The sequence below is a fragment of the Myxine glutinosa genome, chromosome 1 (assembly GCF_964187855.1).
Source record: "Myxine glutinosa chromosome 1, kmMyxGlut1.1, whole genome shotgun sequence".
Classification (NCBI taxonomy): domain Eukaryota; kingdom Metazoa; phylum Chordata; class Myxini; order Myxiniformes; family Myxinidae; genus Myxine; species Myxine glutinosa.
Window position 1 is genome coordinate 215,460,939 of NC_136261.1, and position 27,516 is coordinate 215,488,454.

General features: G+C 43.9%; 1 protein-coding gene across 3 annotated transcripts in view; it reads right to left on the reverse strand.

Moving 5' to 3' along the window:
* The window catches only part of LOC137433817 (uncharacterized), a 214,313-nt gene that overhangs the window by 144,788 nt on the left and 42,009 nt on the right, over positions 1-27,516 (reverse strand). For all 3 annotated transcript variants that reach the window (XM_068126204.2, XM_068126212.2, XM_068126196.2), the window contains exon 2: positions 22,191-22,907. In XM_068126204.2, the coding sequence (XP_067982305.2) occupies positions 22,191-22,907 (717 nt within the window). The remainder of the gene's footprint in view (positions 1-22,190; positions 22,908-27,516) is intronic.

Genomic DNA, 27,516 nt, shown 5'->3' on the forward strand with positions numbered 1-27,516 from the left:
GGATCGCCTACATACGTGCACCAATCAACGCCTCCCTAGCTTCATTTGTTTACGCACGACAAATTAAGGTCGCATACTTTTTGAACACACCATATATATAAAACACAGTTTGTGTGTGTGTGTGTGTGTGTGTGTGTGTGTGTGTGTGTGTGTGTGTGTGTGTGTGTGTGTGTGTGTGTGTGTGTGTGTGTGTGTGTATATATAGATAGATAGATAGATAGATAGATAGATAGATAGATAGATAGATATATATATATATATATATATATATATATATATATATATATATATATATATATATATATATATATATACACAGTGAAACCTTGACTTACGAGTGCACCAACTTACGAGTTTTCCGAGATACGAGCCGTCGCTCGGGCGGTTTATTGCTTTGAGATGCGAGCCGAGATCTGAGTTACGAGCTTACGCCACCCGCCACCAAGTGGGTTCCGGTCACGTGGTTATCTTGCCGTGCAAGCATCTCTGCCGTATATCGCTGCTGCTTTGTTTTCGCATTTTGGTTATTTTGGAAAATTTCTTAGTTTTAACCATGGGTCCTAAGAAATTGAGTGCCAAGGGCAGTGCTGAGAAGAAGAAAAGGCTGATGTGCTTGGATATAAAACACGCAATCGTCGAAAAACATGAGCGAGGTGTGCGTGTTGTCGACTTGGTGAGGCGGATGTGAAGGCAGCTGAAGATTTTATTATAACTTTTGCCGAACTGATAGAAGCCGAACGATACATCCCCCAGCAAATCTTCAACTGTGACGAGACAGGGCTCTTCTGGAAAAAGATGCCGAGGAGGACGTATATAACGGCAGAGGAGAAGAGCATGCCAGGCCACAACTTGTTCAGAGTGCCGGCGATAGCTCGCCTTCTCTTTGTGGAAGACACGGTGAGATCCTTAACATCCAACAACTAATGGGACGCAAACGGGGCGCCCAGTTTAGCGGTACACACATTGATGAATCACCCTGCCTGTGATTCACCCATGACAGGTTATAGCTGGGTCGGGATTCAAACCCAGGCTGGACAGTTTAGAGTCAAGTGTGCGTACCTCCAGTCCAGGCCATCCTGCCAACTTGTATGCTGCATACAGGTGAAATATAAAGCGCGAGATATTTTTATATATACTGTATATTAAAAAAAAAATTGGTGTGGTTTTTGGCGGGCTGGAACGGATTAATAGCATTTCAATGCATTTTAATGGGGAAATTTAATTTGAGAAACGAGCAAATTGAGTTACGAGCTCGGTCACAGAACGAATTAAACTCGTAAGTCAAGGTTTCATTGTATATATATATATATATATATATAGATATATATATATATATATATATATTTATATACAGACTTGGCATTTAATATGGAATTTTTTTTTTTTCTTGACTTGGGTTTAATTTCTGAACTCGGTATATCAATCTGGTGAGTTTAGTTTACGCTTCGGTGATTTCTTTGTTAAAAGAACCATGTCACTGATTGTCTGTCGCAGCAAGAAGTCAATAACAGGATTATATCACAGGTGGCATGACAAAATGTACGGACAGGTACATTTGACGATTGGCTTCACAATCGGGTATATAAGGGTTGTTGCGTTCTGTATTAGTGGAAAACAACTGCTGCATGTCTACAAAAGTTATTGCCGCTTCCCCTGGAGATGGTCCGTCAACTCGACAATGCTGTTTGTCATTTAGTGGTGGCTTTATGAAATTCCGGCATGAAACAGCGTGCTATTGCTCGGCAGTATGGCATCACTCAAGGTCAGGTGTCAAAGATCCTGAAACAAAATGCTCAGAGGGGTGTCCCTACTCCAATACCGAGGTCAGGACGTCCCCGCAGAACCACAAGGAGGGATGATTGCCAGCTGCACCGGTTAGTCCGCAAAGGCCGTACCAAGTCAGCTAATCGGCTTAGGGCTGAGTGGCAGCAACTGACAAATGTGCCTGTATCCAGAAGGCTAGTCAACCAACGATTGGTTCAAGCAGGCTATCGTGCCAGGCGTCCCCTGAGAAAGCCACGCCTGACCAGACAACACCGCCAGAGCTGATTGCAGTGGGCCAGAGAGCACCGTCAATGGCAGCCAGGACACTGGAATCACGTGATCTTCAGTGACGAGTCTAGATTTCTGGTCTATCGTCAAGATGGCCGCGTCTGAGTGCACAGGCAAGTGCATGAAGCCTACAACAAAGATTGTATAGTGCCAAGAGTCCAAGCTGGAGGTGGTGGGGTGACCGTTTGGGCTGCTTTTCATGCAGGGGGCAAAACTGACCTGGTTGTTCTGAATGGAAAACTAAACCAGTTCAAGTACAGGGCTATTCTGGAAGAAACATTGTTTCCATTTGCTCGTGCAGCCTTTCGAGGAAACTTTGTCTTCCAAGATGACAATGCACGGCCTCATCGTGCTCGCATGATCCAACACTTTCTTGCTGACCGTGGTGTAGAGCATATTGAGTGGCCTGCCATGTCCCCGGATATGAATCCGATAGAGAACTTGTGGGCAGAATTAACGCGTCAAATCGACCACTTGGACCAGCAGCCGACCTCTGCGCGTGAATTGCAGCAGGCTATTGTCACTGCATGGCAAGCGATTCCTGTCCAAACCTTGGCAAATCTCGTGAACAGCATGCCTCAACGTGTACGTGCTCTCCTGAATGCTCGTGGGGGATACACGAAGTACTGAACTGTAATTTTACTGTCTGTAATCCCAGTTGTAATTTAACTTTTGTTTTTGTTAAAAAAAATTTTGGCTAATGTGCAAAATAAAGAGATACTTCTGGAAAACGCACAGAAGTTTAACACAGTACTGTCCGAAGTGTCCGTGAATTGAGTTCGATATCGGTTTACATCACTTTCAAGGATCAATTTATTTGTTTCGAAATGTCAAATGTGGTTTTTGTTTCTTTTAAAGGTCACATTAACAAAATCTAGAAAAATTTCAACATAATTCCAATGAACTTTTGGTTCTAAGTCATCTTGAAAAGTAAGTTCACCCCCCAAAAAAAATATTCCATATTAAATGCCAAGTCTGTATATATGTATATGTATGTATGTATGTATGTATGTATGTATGTATATATATGTGTGTGTGTGTGTGTGTATGTATGTGTATGTGTGTGTGTGTATGTATGTGTATGTGTGTGTGTGTGTGTGTGTGTGTGTGTGTGTGTGTGTGTGTGTGTGTGTGTGTGTGTGTGTGTGTGTATATATATATATATATATATATACAGTGGTACCTCGGGTTACGAGTTTAATCCGTTCCGTGACGGAGCTCGTAAGCCAAATCGCTCGTAAGTCAAAGCAAATTTTCCCATTCAAATGCATTGAAATGCTATTAATCCGTTCCAGCCTCAAAAAAAAAACACCAATTTTTTTTGTTAGGTGCTTTTAAATAACAAAAATGTACTTTATAAATAACAAATAATGTATAAACAAGCACGACCTCGTATATACTGTACATAATACAAGAGAATGTAAAGAAATAAACTGGTTTTATTAAGTGTACTGTATGTATTTACCTTGAAGATCAGACGAAGATGCTGGCAGAGGTGGAGGAGATACCTTTTGCCTTTTTCGCCACACTGTCCTCGCTTTCACTTGCCGGGCGTTTCACTAAAAACCTGTCCAACGAGGTTTGTTTCTTCCTCCCTTTCAAAATTTTTCGGAAATGAGTGAGGCAAGTGTCGTTACACAGCGCCAACGCACGACCTGTTGCAACTTTTTCAGGGTGTTTCTTTTGAACAAATTCTGAAATTTTCTCCCACATTCCCAACATTTCCTTTATCTCACTTGTCGCGATAACCTCCTCCGCCTCTGGCTCCTCCGCGTTTAGTTCCTGCAAAACCTCCGTATTCTGCTGCTGCTGTAGCTCCTTTAATTCCTCCGTTGTCAGTTCCTCATTGTGTTTCTCGACGAGGTCGATAACGTCGTCTTCATCCACTTGCAGGCCCATGGACCTTCCGAGGGACACAATCTCCTCCACCACTAACACTTCCTCAGTAGCACTAACACTTTCGGACACAACCTCAGGCCACAGCTTCTTCCATGCAGAGTTTAAGGTCCTCCTTGTAACACCCTGCCAGGCCATGTCGATAATTCTGAGGCAGGCCACGATATTGTAGTGATCCTTCCAGAACTCTCGAAGGGTGAGGTTTGTGCTCTCCGTAACCTCAAAGCAGCGCCGGAACAGGTGCTTGGTGAAGAGCTTTTTGAAATTGGAAATCACCTGCTGGTCCATGGGCTGCAGGATAGGGGTGGTGTTGGGTGGAAGGTAGCGGACCTTAATGAATGCAAATTCTTCAAGGATGTCGTCTACGAGGTTTGGTGGGTGTGCGGGAGCATTGTCAAGGACGAGAAGGGCTTGCAGGGGTAGCTTATTCTCCAAAAGGTACTTCTTGATGCCAGGACCAATGACCAGGTTTACCCACTCCACAAATAACTGCCTGGTAACCCACGCCTTTGCGTTTGCTCTCCACATAACCTGCAGTTTTTCTTTAAGGATCTTATGAGACTTAAACGCTCTGGGGTTTTCAGAGTGATATACCAGTAGCGGCTTAATCTTGCAGTCGCCACTCGCATTCGCACACAGTGCAAGGGTTAACCGATCCTTCATGGGTTTGTGGCCTGGCATGCTCTTCTCCTCTGACGTTATATACGTCCTCCTCGGCATCTTTTTCCAGAAGAGCCCTGTCTCGTCACAGTTGAAGATTTGCTGGGGGATGTATCCTTCCGCTTTTATCAGTTCGGCAAAAGTTATAATAAACTCTTCGGCTGCCTTCACATCCGAGCTTGCTGCCTCACCATGCCTGACGACGGAGTGAATGCCGGTCCTCTTCTTAAAATTATCAAACCATCCCCGACTGGCTTTGAATGACTCTTCCGATGCCTCGTCCGTTGATGTTCCCGCCGTCTGCTGCACCAAATCCCTGTAAATGTCTCGTGCCTTCTCACAAATGATGCTCTCGGTCATGGTATCTCCTGCGAGCTGCTTTTCCGTCAACCACACAAACAACAACTTCTCCATCTCTTCATGGACAGAGGTCCGTTGCTTTGAAATGGTCGTAACGCCCTTGGCTGGCGTTATAGCCTTTATCGACTCCTTCTGCTTCAAAATCGTACATATCGTCGAAGTAGTACGATCGTACTGCCTCGCCAAGTCGACAACACGCATACCTCGCTCATGTTGTTCGACGATTGCGTGTTTCGTATCCAAACTCATCATCCTCTTCTTCCTCTCAGGCCCACCCTTGGCACTCACTTTCTTCGGACCCATGGTTGAAAACGCGAAATTTTACAGAAAAAACCACTTTCACAAACAAAACAGCAGCTATACACGGCAGAGATGCTTTCACGGCAAGATAACTGCGTGACCGGAACCGGAAGCCACAACCGGAAAATTCAAAAAAAAAAATTTTTGAGCTCGTACATCGGATCTCGACTCGTATCCCAAAGCAACAAACCGCCCGAGCGTCGGCTCGTATCCCGAAAAACTCGTACGTTGGGGCACTCGTAACCCGAGGTACCACTGTGTATATATATATATATATATATATATATATATATATATATATATATATATATATATATACCCAACATTTGAATAATCGAATAATAATGATTATTCATATATGCAACCATCCTCAACTTAAGGATGTCCTCAAGGGAAAAGTTAAGGAAATCTTGAAATTTTTCCTTCAGAATGCATTATGCAACTGGGCCTATATCCTGTTCACAAGCAAACAGACAGACAGACAGACAGACAGACAGGGGTGAAAACATAACCTCCATCCACCTTTGGTGGCAGGGGTAATGAAAATCCCAAATCCACCAACTGCCAACACGCCTTAAAACCGGTTCCTTTCTTTCTCCTCGACAGCTCTGACAATGGCACGAACAAGGATCACATTTTCTCCCAAAAGTGTAGATCAAATATCAATCGACCTGAAGCATTTTCACATCACAAGCTTTAAAAACACAAGTTCTACACTTTTGAAAGTGACTGTGATGTGATGTCTTGGAAAATTACAACAACTAGAAATGTCTCAAAATTAGCGTTGGGATATCAGCAAAACAGAGAATACAGGTTATCCGAGATGTGTGTGGGAGTATTTCACATTTGTCAACAGCTAATGTTGACTCCGATCATTTATTTACACCAGTCTTCCTTTCAGCTACGAAGAGTCAATATTGTTAAGCACTCTCTGACCAATTATTTTGCACACAAATTCCACAACAATTTTACTTACATTCAGTAATCGCCGGTATGTGCCGGTGTCGCCGGTATGTGCCGGTGTCGCCGGTATGTTCCAATCAGTACGTATTGTTGTGTGATTCCCTTCCAGTTAACACCAGGAGAGTCACGGATAGCCAATGGCGAGCTTTTATCTCCGAAGGCGACGCCCAAATGCGGATTTTATATACGCAGGGGAAGAAAGGGGAAGAGGAGGCTGAAGCTTACCTGTCGCGATTGCCGGCAGTCCCAACCTGCAGGAAATAAACTCACACGAAAACCCAGATTTAAAATGTACAGAAAATAACGAAAGGGTTTATTAAAAGAAATGCCGATAACAAGAAACGCGACGGTAAATCAAATTCCTAATCGGGACGTCCCCACGTCAGACTTATAACACAGACACAGGAAGAAAATAAACTGGAAAATAATGGTGTGTAGCTTATCGTGCTCTAAGCTCTGATCAGCTTGGGGGGTTGGGGGAGGGGGAGGGGGACTGCGGTGGTCCGACCGGCTTTGCACACGCGTTGGCAGGAAACAGGCCTCACTCACGCAGGCCCGAGAGTTCGTCCACGCATCGTTTCTGCCTGGCAAAACCCTGCACGTCTCCCGATGGCATCTCCGATCGCTTCCTAGAGCCCGTCGTCCATGCACAAACGCGCGAAGGAGAAGAACAAGGGAACCAAAGGAGAGCAAGACCAGGGCAAGATCGGAGGGTCAGAGAGCAAGAGTCCAGGGTAAGAGAGCGAGAGAGAAAATGTCGGTCCTCAAGGTCTTTAATGTCGGGTCGTGACATCATCAGCACTTCTCCACCAATCAGCGCGCCGCTTCTTGATCGCCTCTGACGTCCTTGGTGGTCCTTGCCAATCGGTGCTCTGCTTCCTCATCGGCCTTCCTTCCAATCAGCCGGTAGCTTCTTGCCCCACCCTGGCCAATCACGAGTCCCTTCTTACCCCGGCCTTCCTGTTGGTCAACTCCCACTCAATAGCGAGTTGCTTCTTGCTCCGTCCTGGGCTCCTGGCCAATCACGAGTCTCTACTTACCACGGCCTTCCCGTTGGTCAACTTCCACCCAATAGCGAGTTGCTTCTTGCTCCGCCCTGGCCAATCACGGCTCCTATCACGGTTCACTTCCGGTTTCGGGAGCATGGTCTGTGTTGATCGCATTTCAAAATCATAATTGTATTGAGGAATTTCTGAAACCTCCAACCACTGGGACCCCAAAACGTTACACAGAAGGTTATTATATTTCCTTTTAGTGAAATATGCAACTGTAAAGGTAAAGGCAAGGAAACATGAATTACCTCAGCACTGAAAGCAATGAAAATAGGCCGGTTAAAGATGCTCGTTGTCGCACAAAATACTTAAAGGTTAAACAAGGACCTGATACCCGAAGTCTCCCCCCCTCCCCCTTTGGGTGTTATGGAAAAAAATTAAAAAATCGGCGTTTCCTCGGACAATTTCGATTACAGGCAGTGTTCGGGTTACGTAACCCTTGACATAAGAAACTCGACTTTACATAAGCACCCATTTTAAAATTCGAGATTCGTCAATTTTTATTTACATCTTTATGTTGCTTTAAGTATGGCCCAGTTTGGCACAACTTGGCGCGTGTGCAAGAGGTCCATCCAGAGGACAGGACGGACCCCCTTGCACACTTTCTGGCTCCCACGTCTTGGCTGAAACCAGGACCTTTCGTGCTCACTCCCCTCCTGCTCCTCACACAACCGGGGCATCGGTGTTTTCCCATGGAGCAATGACGTCACTCACGGCACCTATTCAATGCATATCCTGTGCTCGGGCACCATAGATGAGACAGAGAATCCAGCAACAGAGATATCGGACGTGGGAATGCAAAAGCGAAGGTGTGCACGAACAGAAGGCAGAGAAATAAGGAACAGAGTGAAAGGACAGAACAGAAGATGCAGGAAAGAATGAATGATGGACGAATGGTATGACAAAAATGAATGAGCAAAACGCGAAGGAGAGTGAAAGAAGGAACGCGAGCGAGCAAAGCGAAGCGAAAAGAATAACAGAGAGGATGCAAACAGGGAAGGATGAGAGAAGAGAAGGACAAGATGAGACTCACATTTGTGCGAATAATAATAATAATAATAATAATAATAATAATAATAATAATCTTACTATAATTCACGAAATGTCCGTCCGTCTGTCTGTCTGTCTGTCCGTCCGTCCGTCCTTCCGTCCGTTCGAAGGTACCGCAAAAACGGCTGAACCGATCACAACGATATTTTGGGTGGGTCATCCTGGGATCTCCTGGAGTAAAATAGGGTATATTGTTTTTCCAATTTCAGCTTTGGCCTCCAGCATTTTCAGGTTTGGACTCCCGCATAACGTTATTTTCCCGGGTGCCGTACAAACGGCTGCACAGATCGCTGCATAGCTGCACCGATCGGCTGCACCGATTGGACTCGGTGACCTCGGACAAAGACCTTTTATAAGGACATGGGTTGAATCACTGCTTGAGAGAATGCCAACCTCCTCCCCGCCATCACGGTCATCTCTCCAACTCACAATCCCGTGAGACATGCGGAAAGGACGACCCAAAACCAATTATCTTCTTTTTGATTCGTATATAAACATCATTGAAAGTAAATAATGACCTCGGCCAAAGTTCAAAACGTGAGTTTAATCTCCACGTGAGAGAATTCCACATAGCTATTTGGGCGGTGTATACGCTAACAGATCGCTTTCTCCATCAATCTTGCCAAGGCCGTAACACCTATCAGCTCAAAATCCTTTTAACTGTTGACTTGGTAGTTTTTACAATGAAGGAAACATTAACAATGTTGTTAAAAGTTTATTTTGTGATTAATTTGTGATTGGAGTTATGTTGTTTGGAATGAAAAAAAGAGATATCAATTTTAAATAAATGACGACATGCGGTGATGGTTTCTACTTTCTAAACGTGAACTTCGCGGATCACCACATGCAGATTCGCCACGGACCCACGATCGATGTTTCTATACGTGACCGTACCCATTTGTTTGCGAACAGGTACGTTTTTCATGGAAGTCCTTCACGAACTTGCTGTCCATGTCTGACGTGCGACTGAGGGTGCTACAGGAATGTGGAATTAATTGGTTTCATGCTTTAGCATTCGCCGTATCTGCATTGCCTGTTTGCTTCTGGCCTCCCACCGGTGCGTAGCATGGTTATCTCACTAGTAACAATAATAATCGATTCAGCCCCAGAGTCCTTAACCCTTTCAAGCTGCAAAGCTTCAAATCTTTCAGTCTTTCTACACTCTTTCCTTTTTCTTCAGAGGTTCGACAGTCTACACGCATCAATTTCCAGAGAGTAGGCCCGTCCTTCGGCCTCCTTCCTTCTCTAGTATGAATTAATAATGTACATGTAAATGTTCAAGTAATTGTCGCATCCTTTTGTTTGTTTTTTTTTTGTAAATGTTTGCCAATGCAAGGTATAACCCGGATTACATCTTAAATCACAAAATGTACAATACAGACCACTGCAAACCTAACGTAGTAAAGAAAGCACAGTACTAGTCGTGCATCATTGCCATTCTCTATCAATGATGATAGATGACTCATTGACATCTTCCAAGCTCATCTTCAAAAAACTCATTTTCAAGCATCATAAAGCTCAAAGCACAACATGTTCAAACAACAAAGGAATCTCTTCCATTTGCTCATATTTACAGTGCAAAATGAGTATCCAAATGAAAGTTTGCTTTCACATGCAACGCATCAACACCGTCCACCACCATGCCCAATACCATACCATCAGAATGAATTTCAGTTTGACACTGGTGAACTTCAACAAAATAAAAGGGTGGTTCAACGTATTGCAGAACTTATTGTAGAGCATGCAAAAATAATAGTCCAACAGTGAAATGTTCTGCAGTAATATTATACTGTCTAACATTGAACAAGTTATACAATTGATTAATGGCGGTCAAAGCATTCTGGGAAAAATCAAGACCACCTGAAAATTTCAGGGTGCTGTGTGCACAATGTGGTGATGCATGTCATTCATTTAGTTTTGTGTTTCAATGGTGCAGAGTTGAAAAATGGCTGCACATTTATGCACGACTTTCAGCACTCACATAGAACCAACTGTGGTCATTCAATAAAATGTCTCAAACAGCTACTTTTGGAGAATCGGTAGATTGCTGTATGTGAACTTGCCGAATAAATGGTTCAGCGTTGAAATTGTGGAAACAATCACTCGTTCACACTCGATAGTTATGATTCGTGCAAAGTGGTTTAGTGATGTACCTGAGCCGAGTTCCTGTACTCGAGCAATTACGACATAAAATGAAGTAATTGCAGTACTCCGGTTCCATTTTGGATTAGGTCACATAACAGCGGTCGCACCGACCAAATAGTGAGGAGCTCCGAACCAGATTCAGGGACTTTCTTCACCTATACGGGGTTTAAATGGAACACCGGGTGGCTGATTGGGCAGTGCACCAGGCACCCTGCCTCACCGGGGTCCGAATGCAAGATGGAACCAGAATTGAGTTTCTTCATCAGTGAGACCCAGTGAATAATAAAAAAGAGACAAGTGAATTTAACATGTGCATTGAAATGTGGAGGGGAGAGAAAAGAGGTGGAAACAATTGTAATCTATCTATAATTCCAGTAATCTCTGTGTGTATGTTTGTATGTTTGTATGTTTGTATGTCTGTGACCGCTGTTTCTCGACAACCACGGGTCCGATATACTTTAAACTTGCCAGGTATATTGCTGGGGACCCGAGGATGTGCCTTTTCAAGGTTTCATATTAATCGGAGAAGTAGTTACCGAGCTATGTCCAAAAAACGATTCAACCAATCAGAGAGCAGCGAGCTATCACGTGTGCCGAACGTGGCGAACAGACTCTGCCTCGGACGGCACATTTGAGAGCGTATTCATTTATTTCATGTTGGAAAACTATGTTGCCGTTAAACTATGTTTTAAAACTAATTAAAACTAATTTGCGATTCATTCGCTTTCCTGCGCGTTTGTGCACGCGATGGCGATTTCTTTACCAAACTCCGCAAGCCGTTCGCTTTGGACCAAACCATTTCATGTAAATAGAGGGGGGGGATTGTCACCGTACTCGCAAGCCGTTCGCTTTGGACCAAACCATTTCATGTAAATAGAGGGGGGGGATTGTCACCGTACTCGCAAGCCGTTCGCTTTGGCTTTGCGAATGGACCAAACCATTTCATGTAAATAGAGGGGGGGGATATAATTTTAGATATATATATAGTACGGGCATGCCCTAGTATCAGCTAATGCGTGCAGGAACAGTTACCTTAATATGGCACCACAGCATAGATTGAGGCCATGCGTCCCCAATGAGATTGATTTGCATACGCTTGATGCAATGCAAACTTATCCAAATTCCGAGACAATCACGTACCCAGCAAAATTTTGCTAAAATTACCAAGCCCGAACCGAACCGAGTTTTTGCAACCGAGTCACAGCCCTGTGGTTGTTCTTCATGACACGGATCACAATGTTGCGTTGCTCGGTTCCACAGCGCTCACCAAACCTCAAGGTAATCACACGAAAGCTTTTATTGTCATTCTTCAAGCAACACGTTTGGGGCTTTGATCATGTGTTGAAATTAAAGATGCAGCTTCATTGTGAGTTCAGTTTTACTTGAGGGCATAAAATTGTGGAGGGAATTACTCTGCAGCCAGGCTAAACTCTCAAAAATATACAAAACGTTACTGCAACCAAGATTAGTAGGGTTCGAAATAAGCGGTGGCCCAGGTGCCAAATGCCACTAAAAACTCCAATGGGCCACCAAAACATGGTCCGAGGTGGCCCGTGTGGCCACTTGTCAAAATCGTCAATGTTTTGATCGTTACTTTTCATTATGCAATCTCAAGCAACTGAACTTGCCAAGAGGACTACAGGTCATAAGGCAAAGGTTGTGGTGACTTCATTTGCTCCCCTCACGAGAAGTTCCGAAGGTCGGGTGATGCAAATTATCTTCGTAAACATGTTATGTGTATCACCACTTCCGGCACGAGTAAGAGGTCTCTGTGTTATTTTCACATTCACCAAGCCTACCTTGATTTAGACCTCACTTGACTGCAAAAAATCCGCAGGAATTCCCTTTTTGTCCCCCGTCGCATGGTCCATGGGACTATGGACATGCGAAAGGGGGACTATGGTTTTCCCCTCCATCCGTGTGTGCGTCCGTCCGTCCGTGCGGACGTGCGTGCATGCGTAAGCGAAGGACCGAATTATAATTTGGTGTGTGGGTGCAACTAGGCATATGGAAGAACCCTATTGAAAATTAGGTCGCCACGTCAAAATCCAAGATGGCCACCGCCATGTATGTCTGAACCTTGTGAGCGGAATATCTTGAAAAATAAACGAACTACTAACTTCTAATCTGGTGTGTGGGTGTATCTACGCATAAGGAAGAAGGCTATTGAAAATTGGGTCGCCACGTCAAAATCCAAGATGGCCACCACCATATATATATGTCTGAACCTTGTGAGCGATATATCTTGAAAAATAAACGAACTACTAACTTCTAATCTGGTGTGTGGGTGTATCTACGCATAAGGAAGAACGCTATTGAAAATTGGGTCGCCACGTCAAAATCCAAGATGGCCGCCTTGCGTCTTCCACTTTGTCAACTCACATCACTTCACCGACGGGGGACCTAGGCGTAACACTTGTTATTGCCTGTTTCCACCTTGGGAAGGTGTATATATATAGCAGTTTGAGCATCATTTCACCTTTTCGTGGGATTTTTCAATGGCCACTTCAAATGGTACAATAAAATAATAACTACACTCATTTGCAGAAATAACAAGAATGACGTGATCTACCCCTGACCACTCCTGTGGATACAGTCAAAATTATTTTATGCGATAATAATAAAGGTAACCACATAATGATTAATCTCACCCGACACCACCAGCCGTAAACAAATTCACGCAAGAAGCTGATCCAGGTGTGTCCCATTACCAATGAGCTTGCCAAGCCAGACGTCCCTTACCAACCATTTATTTTGAGTATTAGCTTGAGTGCTTAAGCCACTTGACAAGTGTTAGCCACTTGATGAGCGCTCTACAAGCTTCTTGGCAATGGAACACACCCACTGAGCGGTATATATACTGGAGCGAACCCCAATGGCCAATGTGGTGATATGTAGGTAACGAGTAGCGCCAGCGATTAGTCATTACTTCCATCTTTGATTACCATAGCCCAGGTAGGCTGTTCAGCTCACTGGTTTCAGGTAAAAAGACCATGTTCACATTCAATGTTCTGCTTTGCTTTCGGCAGCAATCACAGGCATTCCTGCAAGTTTAAAGTGACCAAAAGCATCACTTTTCACAAGGAAACCTTATTTTATATGAATTAAGAGTTTAAATGTTTAACGATGTTATTATTATTATTTTATCGTGTATCTCGCGGAGGTGAAGGTTAAACTCTTTAGTGTTTGCCTGATCAGTCGCCGATTCAACTTATGTTTACGCTGTTGTGTTTCATTTATCATGTGAACGTATATTATAATCACCAGGAAAGTGCTTCACAGTGATATTGAGGTGTGTGTGTGTGTGTGTGTGTGTGTGTGTGTGTGTGTGTGTGTGTGTGTGTGCGTGTGTGTGTTGTGTGTGTGTGTGTACAATTGTTTTAAATTTAAATATTAAAAAAATAAAAAATTCCAACACATGGAAGCAATTCTGGACATGATTGATCATAAAATGTACAAAGAGAAACCTAAAGAAGTGAATCGTAGAAAAGACAATGATATCATCAAAATTATGTTTGATAACAAAGGGGTGGAAATGATCAATATTGAGAAAATACTTAAACAGAAGGAAGTGTGGAGTAAACTTTCAGAAACAATACAACAGAGAGAGCGACTAAGAGGTGTGTACACTTTGGGAAGTTCAATTCGGGGAAAGATCTTCAACTACAAGGACACTGTACAATCTACAGCCATAGAGGAATGGTTAAATAGCACACATCATTGAAATTGTGAACATTCCGCATTCAAAGATCCACATCATAAACACGTCATCACAAGTGATCTCAGCATAGTGAAAGATAAAATATTACGTGCATTACTTACAAAAGGACCAAATTATAGAGAAAAAAAACAAAAAAACTGGAATAAAGCAATGGAACGTACAATGATGGGACTGGGCGAATGGATGAGAGAACAAATTGATAAACACAAATAGTCTAGTAGGAAGACTAGGTCCCCCTGCACCCCCCGGAGATATACTTCTAATCAGTGTTTCTAGATTGGAAAAAATGTGTAGAAAATGACTAGCTATGGCCCCAAGCTGAAAAAATGTCCCACATACCATTTTTATGCAAATTACTGCTGCCATTATCAAAAAAACGATTTTTGACATATCTCAGCCAATATTGCAGATAATTGAAAAATGAAGGTGTCTAGACCCATGTTTTGAAGGGCATAGATCATGATAGAACTATTCATAACATGATTACATGTGTCTATGGTATACTAGTATGCATATTAATGCTGTAATTACAAAATAATCAGTTTTACAAATGATAAGGATACGTTAATACTGCAGATAACTTAACATGGTACATAAGGGGTCTAAACCCAGGTATTTTCAAGGTTAAATGTCAACAAGATGCTCCTGAGTCTTGCATAGGGGCGGGACATTGGCAGTAACATTGGTACCACTCAACTTTTCTTCCCACCATTGACTTTGTATTGCGAGAGATTTTCACTTGCTTATTTAAAGGTTTCTCACCCAGCCCACGTAAAATCTACCAACTCCTGCTGTTAACTCCCAAACATATTTTTTTATGTTATCCAATCACAGTGCAGAAATGACAGACTAGAGATCCAAATTAGTGCTGCTATAGCTGCCATTTTACATTTCCATCCATGTAACATGCGCGCTCGCGCGCTCGTATCAATTGGTAATGTCGCGCGCTCGTATCAATTGGTAACGTTGATGTTATTGAATACCTCAGTTGAAAGTTCAGTCTTCCATTCCATCTGTGTGTTGTTCTTGGTATTCATCCTCCAATCTAGCCAGGTAAGATGCTAACTATAATGTTACTCACACTCTTGACTTCAGTTTCTGCATGAAATCATAAACAGGCAGAATAACAGCTGAGCCAGCTAGCACCATGTTAGCTAACGTTAAAGCTAGCCTCATCTATGTACAGTATGTTCCTAATGTCGGTGTAACTTAAACTTTTGTTAATGCCAAACATGAGACATATCTGTTGACTTCTGTATATGAATTGAACCAGAAAGAGGCACGACAGCTGAGCTAGCTACAGTAACTTAGCACAATGTTTCATTGGCCTAGATAGCTAACGTTAGTGTGGAAGAATTTAGATGTTTTAGCTATTAGCACTTTTGATGCCACTAAACATGGTTTAGTCAGCTAAAAAGTACCCTAGTGTAGAACATGACTCAGAACCTCTGTTACCTCACTGAAAACTCAGAGCCTCCTTTCACAGGCACTTTTAACATCATTCGTGATTTCTTATTTGTCATTTAACAGTGATGGTAGACATCGACAGCAAGCATGCCCAAAAGAAAACGGAGTGTAGAACCTGCAGCCCAAAGCTCTCCTCCTACATGCATCCTTCATGTACCATCCATGTCTGATCATGGGGATTTCACGCCCCTCCGTAAAATTAAAGGATCTGCTTCAGAAAAACTGCAACTGCTTCAAAAGATCCGGGATAGACGTCTCAACCAACCGCATGACTCCCCATGTCGTATGCAATCAGTATGTGATCAGATCCCGGCAACTCTTCCTGATGACCTAGAAAGAGTAGGATATCACAGCAAGTGTTATAAGCACTTTGTCCGCCACTTTCATCGTCTGGGAGATGATACAGAACCAGGGCCATCAACCTCATCATGGCATCACTCTCCTCGTAAACCAGGAGGTTCTGCTGAACCCATCTTCCCGCCAGAGTGTATATTTTGTGAGAAAGTTGAGACCAAAGATGCTCATCGCAATACTGAGAGGCCTACAACCTTCCCATCCTTTAAAAACAAAGAAAATGCATGGGAGCAAATCGAAACACGGGCTGAGAAAATGGGTCTCTATCGACTCCATCGAAAGGTGAAAAACAAAGACCTCTTTGCATGTGAGGCCAAACACCATCCGTCATGTTTTAAAGCTTTCCGCACAGCATTCTACAACTATGAGCGTGCGATTCACAGAGCCGAAGCACCAAAGGAGCAGGCTTGCATGTCAGCCGCCCATGAAAAGGCATTCAACTCAGTACTGGAACACATTCAAACCCAGGTCATCCAGCAGAATAAAGTTCTACAGCTTTCTTCCTTGCGCTTGCTCTATGTCGAGGAACTGAAACTGAATGGATATGAGAACTCAAATTATCGGTCAGAGAAACTACTGAAACGCCTACAGAATGACCCAATCAAGGAGCATATCCACTTCACGAAGGTTGATCATGACAAATGTGATGTCATTTCTTTCTGGCTTGTGCACAGCTCAAACATAACAGTTTCCAATGCTCTCGCACGAGCATTCACACTCGGAAGCACAAACAAGAACCAAAATGTTGCCCTCCAACTTCGCCAGGGTATTCTACAGGCTTTCAGAGAGTGTAAAGACCAACCATGGCCACCAACAGCTGAAGACATGGAGCTCAATCCTGAAGACATCCTACCTCCAGACCTTGTCCGCTTTCTCAGCGTGCTAATGACTGGCAAGGAGGGCATCGAGACAGAAAAGGTGAAGCGTCTGGTCTTCTCCATTGGACAAGATCTGTGCCGTGCAGTGTCAGATGGAAAATGGAAGTTACCAAAGCACATTCTCCTCTGTGTGACTGTAAGGCACCTGTTCCGAAGCAAACAGCTCACCACAATACTACACAGGCTTGGACACTCTGAGAGCTACGATTTCGCCTTGGAGTTGGAAACTGCTCTCGCCAAGGTCCTGGATGAAGTCTCAACTTATCGTACACCACAAATTGTGACAGGAGAGGGCAACCTTGTATTCCACTGTGAGTGGGACAACTTGAATAAAACCACTACCAGTGTGCACGGCAGCAACATTGTAAACAGTGCTGGAGGAATCATGGTGCAGGAGGTCAAGCCCGGGTTCGAGAGCAGCAAGGACCGAATGCTACCTACCATCAATAGGTCACAACAGCGTAGCCTGAAGGTCGACACACCAAAAACTCTCCCACCCTTGCACTTTACTCGCGTTGGCCCGAAGTTCCCTGAAGGCTCATCATTCACACCGCCAGCAGAGAATGACACAGTCTATGCCACTACGATGCAAGAGTACTACATCTGGCTCTTCATCAGATACATCGGAAGCTGTGGCCTGCAGCCTGTGCCTGGGCTAGGGGGTTTCACCTCTGCAACTGGTTCTCCCCCACCCAGCAAATCAACAGTCGACTACTGCACGCCTATCCACCAACCGATCACAGACAACGCAGTTGTTCGTGAGCTACTGAAGCGTTCCGAGGCAGCAACTGCTGAGGTGGGTCAGAGATGGGTCCTGAATACATTTGATCTGGGTGTCTGCATGAAAGCCCTTCCCATCATCTGGCGCTGGCCAAATGAATTTGCTAGTCATGTAGTAACGATTGGACCCTTCCACACATCCATGAACTACATCGGGATGCTCACTGGACACAAGATGCGTGGTTCTGGCTATGCAGAGATTCTCTTTGAGGCACAACTAGTAACAAGTGGATCTCTCAAAGGTGTTCTCAGTGGAAAGGCCTACGCAAAGTCCCTCTTTTGCCTCAAAACAGTGTGTGAGGCAATGGAGAGGCTGTTGATGGAGAGATTCACTGAGGAGGAGAACATCATGATCTCTGACCCTGCTGTGCTTCTCAGAATGACCCAGTCTTGCAACCGAGAGCACCTCGATGAAGCCCTCAAAGACCCCTCAACTCTACTCCTCATCAAAAAGTACCATGCCTTTGAGGAAAAGGTGTGCAAGGGCCACCTGGGGAAGACAGCTGCCTTCTGGATGTCGTTCATTACCCACTGCCATCTTGTCTTCATGCTCCTCCACTCTGTGAAGACCAACAACCTCCAGCTGTTTCACAAGTGTAACGGAGAGATGGCAGATATCTTCTTCGCCTTTGACGGACACAACTACTCCAGGTTTGTGTAGCATACATGGTAAAATGTATAACCATCACTGAGTAAAATTCACCTGTGTGATGTACGGCCAGAGTCGCGAGTCATCAGTGGACATTGTCCGTGCCAAGCTGCTACGAAAAATGGTGGGAGAGGACAAGACCCTCACATCCAAGTCCAAGGTTGATCTGGCTCGCCTTCCTCCATGCCAGTCTGCCCTGAAGCCGCACATCCAGCGTGTGAACCACCGCGTAGCATTGTACAAAAGAGCCGATCAACCTATCATCGAAAAGCCAAAACCTTATGAGGAGCAAGGATGGATAAGGACTGATGAAGGACTGTTGAAACCAATGTGGTCCAGTGGTCCCATCCTACCAACCTCACTGGTGGATCTTCTGAACACAGGAGAGCACGAAGAGGAGGAGGAAGAGGAAGGAGAAGAAGAGTTTGACTCTGACGATTTCGATGAAAATGATGATGACTGACTCAGTGTAGAATCACTAATGCTAATGATGTTTATCTAAAACAAGCAAGAGAAGAGTGGTCACATTGAGTGCTAGGACTATTTTGACAGTTGTAATATTTAGAAAAATAAAACTTTGTGTTAACGTCTGTGTAGACGGACCTTAATATGAGTCTATTATTTCGTAAAACTGTGATTATTTTGTAAATAAAGCACTAATTAGCATACTAGTATACCATAGACACATGTAATCATGTTATGAATAGTTCTATCATGATCTATGCCCTTCAAAACATGGGTCTAGACACCTTCATTTTTCAATTATCTGCAATATTGGCTGAGATATGTCAAAAATCGTTTTTTTGATAATGGCAGCAGTAATTTGCATAAAAATGGTATGTGGGACATTTTTTCAGCTTGGGGCCATAGCTAGTCATTTTCTACACATTTTTTCCAATCTAGAAACACTGATTAGAAGTATATCTCCGGGGGGTGCAGGGGGACCTAGTCTTCCTACTAGACTAAAAGTACTAAACACACAAATGGCTTCATGGTTGGAGGAGGTAGAGAAACGTGTGAAAAGGAGAGTTGTTGATTTGAAAAGAAAAGTTCGAATAAATAGTCCAAAAGCAATTTTAAACAATCCAGAGACATGTGATTGCTTAAGGCAGCTTCAAACACAATATGTTATTGTTCCAATTGACAAAGCAAATAATAATATTGCATTTGTATGTGAAACATTCTACATTCAAACACTTTTGGAAGAATTGGGCCGAGACACGGGAATTTCAAAGACCTACAAAATAAGTAACGATAACAAAACAGACCATGCAACACCATAGAAATCACTCAACAGTGAGAAGACTGCTGGTTCCAGATAAACACCATAAATTACCATTCATTTACTGGATCCCAAAAATGCACAAACACCCTTGTAAGATGAGGTTCATCATCGCAAGTAGAGACTGTAGTTTGAAACCTTTGTCGAGTAGTATAACAAGGGCGATGAAACGAATCTATAAATGCTTAAAAAACTACCATGAAAAGGTGAAGTTGTATTCTGGTATTAAGAAATTCTGGATCATTGACAATTCCAAACCGGTAATCGACAGTATCCATAACATTAATAACAAGGGTAAGGCAAAATGTCTTTCAACTTATGATTTTTCCACATTGTACACAAACATTCCATATGACAAGCTAGTAACCGCATTGGACAGAGCAATAGATAAAGCATTTGCAGGAAGTAATAAAGTATACATTAATGTATATTAAAACAGAGCACACTGGTCTGTAAAGGATAATCAATATTCATGCAGTTTTTCAAAAAGTACACTCAAAGAAAGTATTCGATTTCTTCTAAACAACAGTTTCTTTACATTTGGCAACAAGATACTCCAGCAGACAGTGGGCATACCCATGGGTTCAGATCCCAAGATACTCCGGCAGACAGTCGGCATACCCATGGGTTCAGATCCGGCCCCTTTCTTTGCAAATTTGTTTCTGCACATGCACGAGTTTGATTGGGTTCAGAACATGTGCAGGAATAAATTAACTGCACAAGATGTGGAAACATCTTCAGGTTCATTGATGATTTGTTGGCAATTAATGATGGATTTGTATTGGATCAGCTTCATGATGATATATATCCAAAAGAACGTGAATTAAAAAAGGAAAACCAAACTTCCACTTCAGTTTCCTTTTTAGAATTAGAAATCGATATCCATAATAATAAATTTCACACCAAATAATTTGATAAACGAGATGCTTTTCCATTCCATATTGTCCGAATGCCGTTCTTAGACAACAACATTCCTAAAAAGCTATTTTATGGTACGGTTGCAGGTGAAATAATTAGGACTGTGAGAGCAAACACACACAGCTCTGAACTTGTCAATAGATTACAACAACTAGTCAGATGTATGTTAGCACAGGGAGCTACAGTTGGCAGATTAAAACAAGTTTTCTTTAATATCACAAAAAGGCACAAAATCGAATAAGTAAAATACAATACGAATAGTAAAAATATTATTCATGAGATCTTTATGTAAATACAGTACAATATAATAATTAAATATACTACAAATCAATGTTGCTAGGAATCAGTGGTTGCTAGGATATGGCAGCATGCCAAAAACCGTTGTAGGTGACAGTTTGGACATTCGAAATACGGTTTGATCCAGAGGTAGGTGGTATAGTCGTGCTGGTTGGTAGATATGGTATATTTAAGGTAAGATGTGCATGATTTAATGATATCATATTATAGAGTGTGTAAGGAAAGTTATAAATATATGATAATACATTAAATCCTATAGCAAGTAAAGTTGGAATAAGTGATGTTGCATTGATGGGTTGACTGACTGCCTGGACGCAACTGAGATTGTGGTTCTACTGATGTACCATCTATTGATGTGGATCCATGATCGAGGTTGTGGATCGGCCGTTTGGAGAGGTCCTGGGCTGAAAGGATCGAAACCTCGAGGAAGAACGGTGCCCAGCTGATGATCCAAGCAGTCGGGAAACTATCAAATTGCTTACAGGTTAAGGTTCTTGCTTTAGGTAGAGGAACTGTGTTTCAGGTTTACAATTTAAATAAAGTTGAATATGGGATGTTGTGAAATTAACATCATTTACAACAATCCTTTAAATTATTTATATTTAAGTTTAGGAACAACCGATACTGTGTGTGTGTGTGTGTGTGTGTGTGTGTGTGTGTGTGTGTGTGTGTGTGTGTGTGTGTGTGTGCGTGCGCGTGCGTGCGAACTCCACATGCGGTTTTCTTTTTCTTATTTCTTTTGTAATGCTTAAAAAAAGACAATCATAGAGGCAAATAGTTGTTCCTGGACGATTAACAATTTGTAGTTTAACCTCCACCTACCCATTTACTGGATTACTGGATCCTCGGCCTCCCGGTTTTGGAAAACACAATAAATGCATTAATATATGAAGCACTTTTTCTTTTGCAAACATTAAAATGGTCCAAGTATTTATTTTTTTTAAGTTAATGATTTGAACAGCTGACCGGAGTGTTCTGTGATTACGAGTTGTGAGGTTGTTGGTATGAAAAGCGCTGAAATTTGACCTGTAGGTGCCATGAGAAATAATAATTTAAACGTGGATACTGATTTTTATGAAGTTTGATTCACCAGCAAATAATATACGGTCGGGCTACCAAAAATGCTGGTGGGCCACCAAAAAATCTGTTTAGGTGGCCCGGCGGACCAAACAATATTAATTAAGCGTCACCCCTAATTAGTATGCTAAATGAGAGCTTGGAGCTAATGCAGTACAAGGAAAGTGTATAAAAATAAGACCATTCAAGCACAGTTTTAACATCGAGAAAAAGCACAATATTAAAATATGAAAAACTGTAATTTCTGGACCAATCCCACCAACACCATAACCACCCTTTCCCCATTTACCTTTCAGGAAGTACTTCATCAGGCAAGACAGGTGGCAGGGGCAATGGAGGCAGTGTGCTCGCTGGCACATTCGATGCCTTCTCCTTCACAGGCTTTCCACTTTTCTCTTTTTTTCCTTCCACTTTAACCTTTGACACAGAGGTGCCTAGTTCAGGGATAATGGCAGGAGCTACAACAGCAACTGTCCGCACCTCCTTTGGTCGTACAGCTTCCAATGTCGGTGGCGTTTTTGGTGGGGGTTCCACCTCAGGCAGCTTGGTCTCTGGTTCAGAAATCACTTCACTAATTAATGGCTTTGTCAAAGACTTTTCTTCCAGAACTGAGAGTGGGACATTACTGACAATTTCTGGTGATGGCGGTCGCTCAAGCTTCGGGATTTTTGGTGATATTACTTTCTCCTCTCTCTCACGTGGAGCCAATTCACGTGGAGGAGGCTCACGTGGAGCCAATTCACGTGGAGGAGGCTCACGTGGTTCCTTTTGCACTTCCACCGTCGCCCTGCTCCTGAGCTTGGCTGCCTCGGCCTCCCGGGCACGCTTGTGCTTGCTCAACTCTGCAGCCAGGCTAGTTTTGTATGTGATACGTGAAGGCGAGTAGCTGGAGCGTGAGTGCGAGCGCGAATGCCGTGCGTGAGAACGCGAGTGGGATGAAGAGCGTGACCGTGAACGCCGTGAGAAGTATGGACTTCGGCTGCGAGACACACCAGACCGGCGGTACCTGGAAGGGAAGAGAAAAGGAAAGTTGGTTAATTTAAGTAACTGGCTGACATTTCATGACCAATAGGGCATGTTTATAACAGCACATGAAAAGATTACTTCAATGATCATTTAAACAAACAAGTACAAGCCATAATGCAATGGCTCTACCCAGATCAAACCCCAAAAAGGCTCGTTCAAAAACTAAAACAATCTCAACTGAAAAATGTTATCACAAACGGTTTGAAAGTTGCAAAGCTCGAATTTAAAAGAGGTTGAATAAAAGACTATAACAATTTTTCTTGCATCAAATACAATACAAGTCAATTGAGTAATCAAGCTTGTAGTTAAATCCAGTCAAATCCAAATTTATTTTTACCAAATAAAATAAAAGCAAAAATATTGTTACGGTTTTTAGAACCTTCACATGTAAATTTAGTAGTAAATTCCCTTATAAATGACCCCTGTGTACATGTCCACTTAATTGGCTGTTAATTAAAGATTGCACCTTAGTTAGTCCATGTACAACACGGAGGACACTTTAGGATCTCAATAGTTATATCAATATTCTGTGTTCCAGGTAAAACTGTGTTTCCAATAGTTGATTCTACGTTGCATCAATCAAATAAGATAGGTCCCCCTTCAATTATATCGCAAATAGGCAGCAAGCCACAAGATCGAAAAGAGAGAACATCTGGAAGAAACGTGAAGCCAGCAGAGGGAGCAGAAAGAAGACAATCAGTTTGTTTTTATTGATTGTGTGCAATGTAGCACTGGATGGTACTTGATGGTGCTTATTGGTGCTTTGGTGCTTGCATGCTCGGGGATGCTTTTTTTTTTTTTTTTTTTTTTTTTTGTATACTGAATCGAGGCTCGTGAAAGAGCTAACATTTACTTCACAAACAAATCGACCAGACAAACAAAATACACAAAAAGAGGGAGTGGAAGACAAGATGGGGAGAAAAGGGGAAGCACACAAACACAACATCCGAGAGCAGGGAGATGTGTGGAAGGGAGAGGGCCCGGGGGGAGGAGGCATGGGAAGGGGGGTGGGGGGGGGAGGGAGAAGTATAAAGCACAAGGACACCAAGGACTTCCAGGACAGAAGTTGGTATTTCAAAAAGGGGAATTGGGGTGAAATTAGCAGGGGTAGAAAAGATCAAGGTTTTGGATGGGGGAAGATAAGAGATGGTGGTGAACAGCTGCTTTAAAGACTTGGAGGGTGGAGTGGGATTGAAGAGAGTGAGGGAGTTTGTTCCAGAGGCGGGAGAAAAGAGGAATGAAGGAGTGAAGGTGAGCAGAGAGTCTTGATTTTGGCAGTTTAACCAAAAGACGGTTGCAGGCAGATCTTGTGCGACCTGTAGGAATATTTGCGGGACAGAGCCCAGAGAGAGCTGGGGGGGCAAGGCCAGACAGGAGTCGGTAGAAGATGGAAAGACCACCAACCTGCCTGCGGTGAGTGAGTGAGAGGCCCTTGGAGTTAGCTTCATCGCGGGAGATTCCAATGATTCTGAATGCTTTGGTTTCAACAGCGTGAAGGCGAGCTAGGTGTGAGGCAGGAGCACCAGCCCAGAGGGGAGAGCAGTATTCCATTGAGCTGCAGATGAAAGCCTTGTATGTGGTGAGGAGCTCAGGTGTGCCAAGGAAGGACTTCGCACGACGGAGGATGCCCAGTCGGCGACTGGCTTTGGAGGCCAGATTTGAAATGTGGTTTTTCCAGGAAAGATCATGGCAGATAGTGAGACCCAAAAGCTTGAGTGACAGAACTTCTTGGAGAGGATTATTCAGAAAGTGGATGGGAGGGTTGTCCAGTCGGTCTTTTCGGAGAGACATCGTAAGAGTGTGAGATTTGTCAGGATTGAAAGACATGTTCCACTTGTTTGCCCAGTCTGTGATTTTGTCAAGGTCTGCAGAGAGTGAGGAGGCTGCAGACTGCCGATCTGAGGGATGAAGAATGGAACGACAGAGAGTAGAGTCGTCAGCAAAGAGATAGAGAGGATTTTCAAGAGAGTCAGAGAGATCATTGATGAAGACCAGAAAAAGCACAGGGCCCAGAACACTGCCTTGGGGAACTCCAGCCTCCACAGGAGGAGGAGATGAGATAAACCCTTTCAGGGCCACACGTTGACTACGACTAGAGAGGAAGTCCGCCAGCCATGCATGGAGATTTCCATGGATACCAAAAGAGGAGAGTTTGGTGAGCAGAGCGGGGTGCCAGACTGTATCGAAGGCACGTGATATGTCAAGGGAGACTGCTCTAATTTCCTGTTTGGCATTGAGGACCTCCATCCATTGTTGAGAAAGCAGAAGCAGCATGTCCAGAGTGGAGTGTCCAGGTCTGAAACCAAATTGATGATCAGAGATCAAGCCATTGGAGAAGAGGAAAGATTTCATATCTGAAGCAATGATGGATTCCATGACCTTGCTGATAATTGGGAGAAGGCTGATTGGTCTGTAGTTGCTGGGATCTGTTTTTGCACCTTTTTTGTGCAAAGCGGTGATGTTGGCAGATTTCCAAGCAGATGGAAGATGACCTTGAGCAAAAGAGAGGGTGAAGAGAACAGAGAGAGGGAGTGAAAGAGCGGAAGAACAGGATATTAGGACCGGTGGGCTGATGCCGTCAGGTCCAGTTGCAGAATCAGAGTCGAGGGTTGACAGACACTTTTCCACCTTGTCAGGAGGAAAGGACACAGAGTCCAGGAGCAGCTGGGTACGACTGGGTACGGTGGGTACAGAGAGGGATGGGTTTGGGACACAAGATTTAGAGGCAAACACAGAGTTGAGGCATTCGGCTTTTTCACGTGCGGAGTCAGCCGTGTGGCCATTTAAGGTGAGGGAGGGGATGGAGGGGGAACAAACACCAGAAACAGATTTTACCAGACGCCACCAGGATTTGGAAGAGGGAGACAGATAAGAGAGTTCGGTCCTGAGGACGGAGAGATATTGTTTCCTGGCTCTCCTGAGGGTGGACACACACTTGTTTCGGGCTTTGTGAAAGGAAATGAGATTTCCTTCCGTTGGATTTGCTTTCCAGGAGACGAAAGCAAGTTGTTTCTGGGCAATAGCCTCACCACAAGATTCCGTGTACCATGGACGGGAGGAAGGGTATGACAACTGAAGACGAGAAGGGATAAAACTGTGCATAAGAGAGAGCAATTTACTTTGGAAGAATTCCCAGGATGAGTTGATGTCAGAGGCAGTAGAGATGGGAGACCAGTCCAGATGATTGATGGCTGCTTGAAGACCGTGCCAGTTGGCCTGAGTGAAATGCCAGACTCGTCGACGCTGAGGAGGCTCTCTGAAAATGGTCAGAGAGATGTCCACTTTAACAAGCACATGATCAGAAGAGCCAATTGGAGCAGAAGAAGAGCAGCAGACATTTTCAGGGAAGTTAGTCATAACCAAGTCCAGAAGATAAAATTCTCCGTTGACTGAGATCCGGGTTGGGAAATTGACAGATTGTGTCAGTCCCAGTGAGTCACAGAAGTCCTTTGCTGAAGAGCCATGGCTGGTGAGAGAGGTACCCACCCCCAGCCAACTGGCATGGTGACAGTTGAAATCACCACATATGAGGAAGAGAGAGTTGGGATGGGTAGATAGAAGTTGGTCCATATTATCAGACAGCGAGATGTAGCTATGGAGTCATCACTGTTTGGTGGACGGTACAACACGCATATGAACAAAAGGTGGGAGCAAAGGGGAAGCCGTAGCCAAAGGTATTCCTGGGGGTGAGGTGGAGAGAGGGCAGTGCAGGGCGAGTGAGGAAGAGAGTTTTTTTATAAAGATAGCAACCCCACCTCCAGAACGAGGCTCAGGTCTATCATACCGGAGGAGGGAGCAACCTGGGAGAGATACCAAGGAATCAGAGACATCATGAAGGAGGAAGGTTTCTGTTAAGCAGATCACGTCTGGTTTGTCAGAAGCAACCTGTATGGAGAGATCAGTTAAGTTTGAGCGAAGGCCCCGGATGTTTGAGGTCCATACTGTTAAGGAAGAGGAAGGGGGAGCATCGGATACAGAACAGGGGGGGGAGCGGTAGGGCAGGATGTGGAAGAGGAGGAAGAGGTAGGGAGAGCTGTTGCAGGTGTGTCAGAGATTACAGAATAGCTTGGAGAAAGGGAAGAATGGGGCGGACAAAAGGTTTGATGGTGTTTGGGTGAGGCGCAGTGAGGTGTTATTTGAGGAGGGAGAAGAGTGAGGCAGAAGGTTGAGGAAGATGAAGGTGAAAGTTGGAAGGGGGAAGAAGCGGGGAGGACGCTTTGAGGAGGAGGGGTGAGAGGGGAGTCTAGGAGGGGAGGAATGAGGGAGAGTCTCGGAGGGTAGGGGTGTGGGGGGAGTTTAGGAGGGAAGGGGCAGGGGGGGAGATTTGAAAGGGATGGGTGTTTGGGAAGATTTGGGGGGGAGGGGCAAGGGGGAAGATTTGACAGAGATGGGTGATGGGGAAGATTTGGAGGGGAGCGGTGAGATTGGATTTTGAAAAGTGTACGATTTATGGGAAACGAACATTTATTGCAAAATGAGTTTCTTGAGACATTCGAGTCAAAAATACGTTTGAGGACGCTGAAGGATGGGTGGAGTTCTGGAGAGTTTAGGGAATGAATGAAAGATGCACTGTAAGAGATGGAATTTTT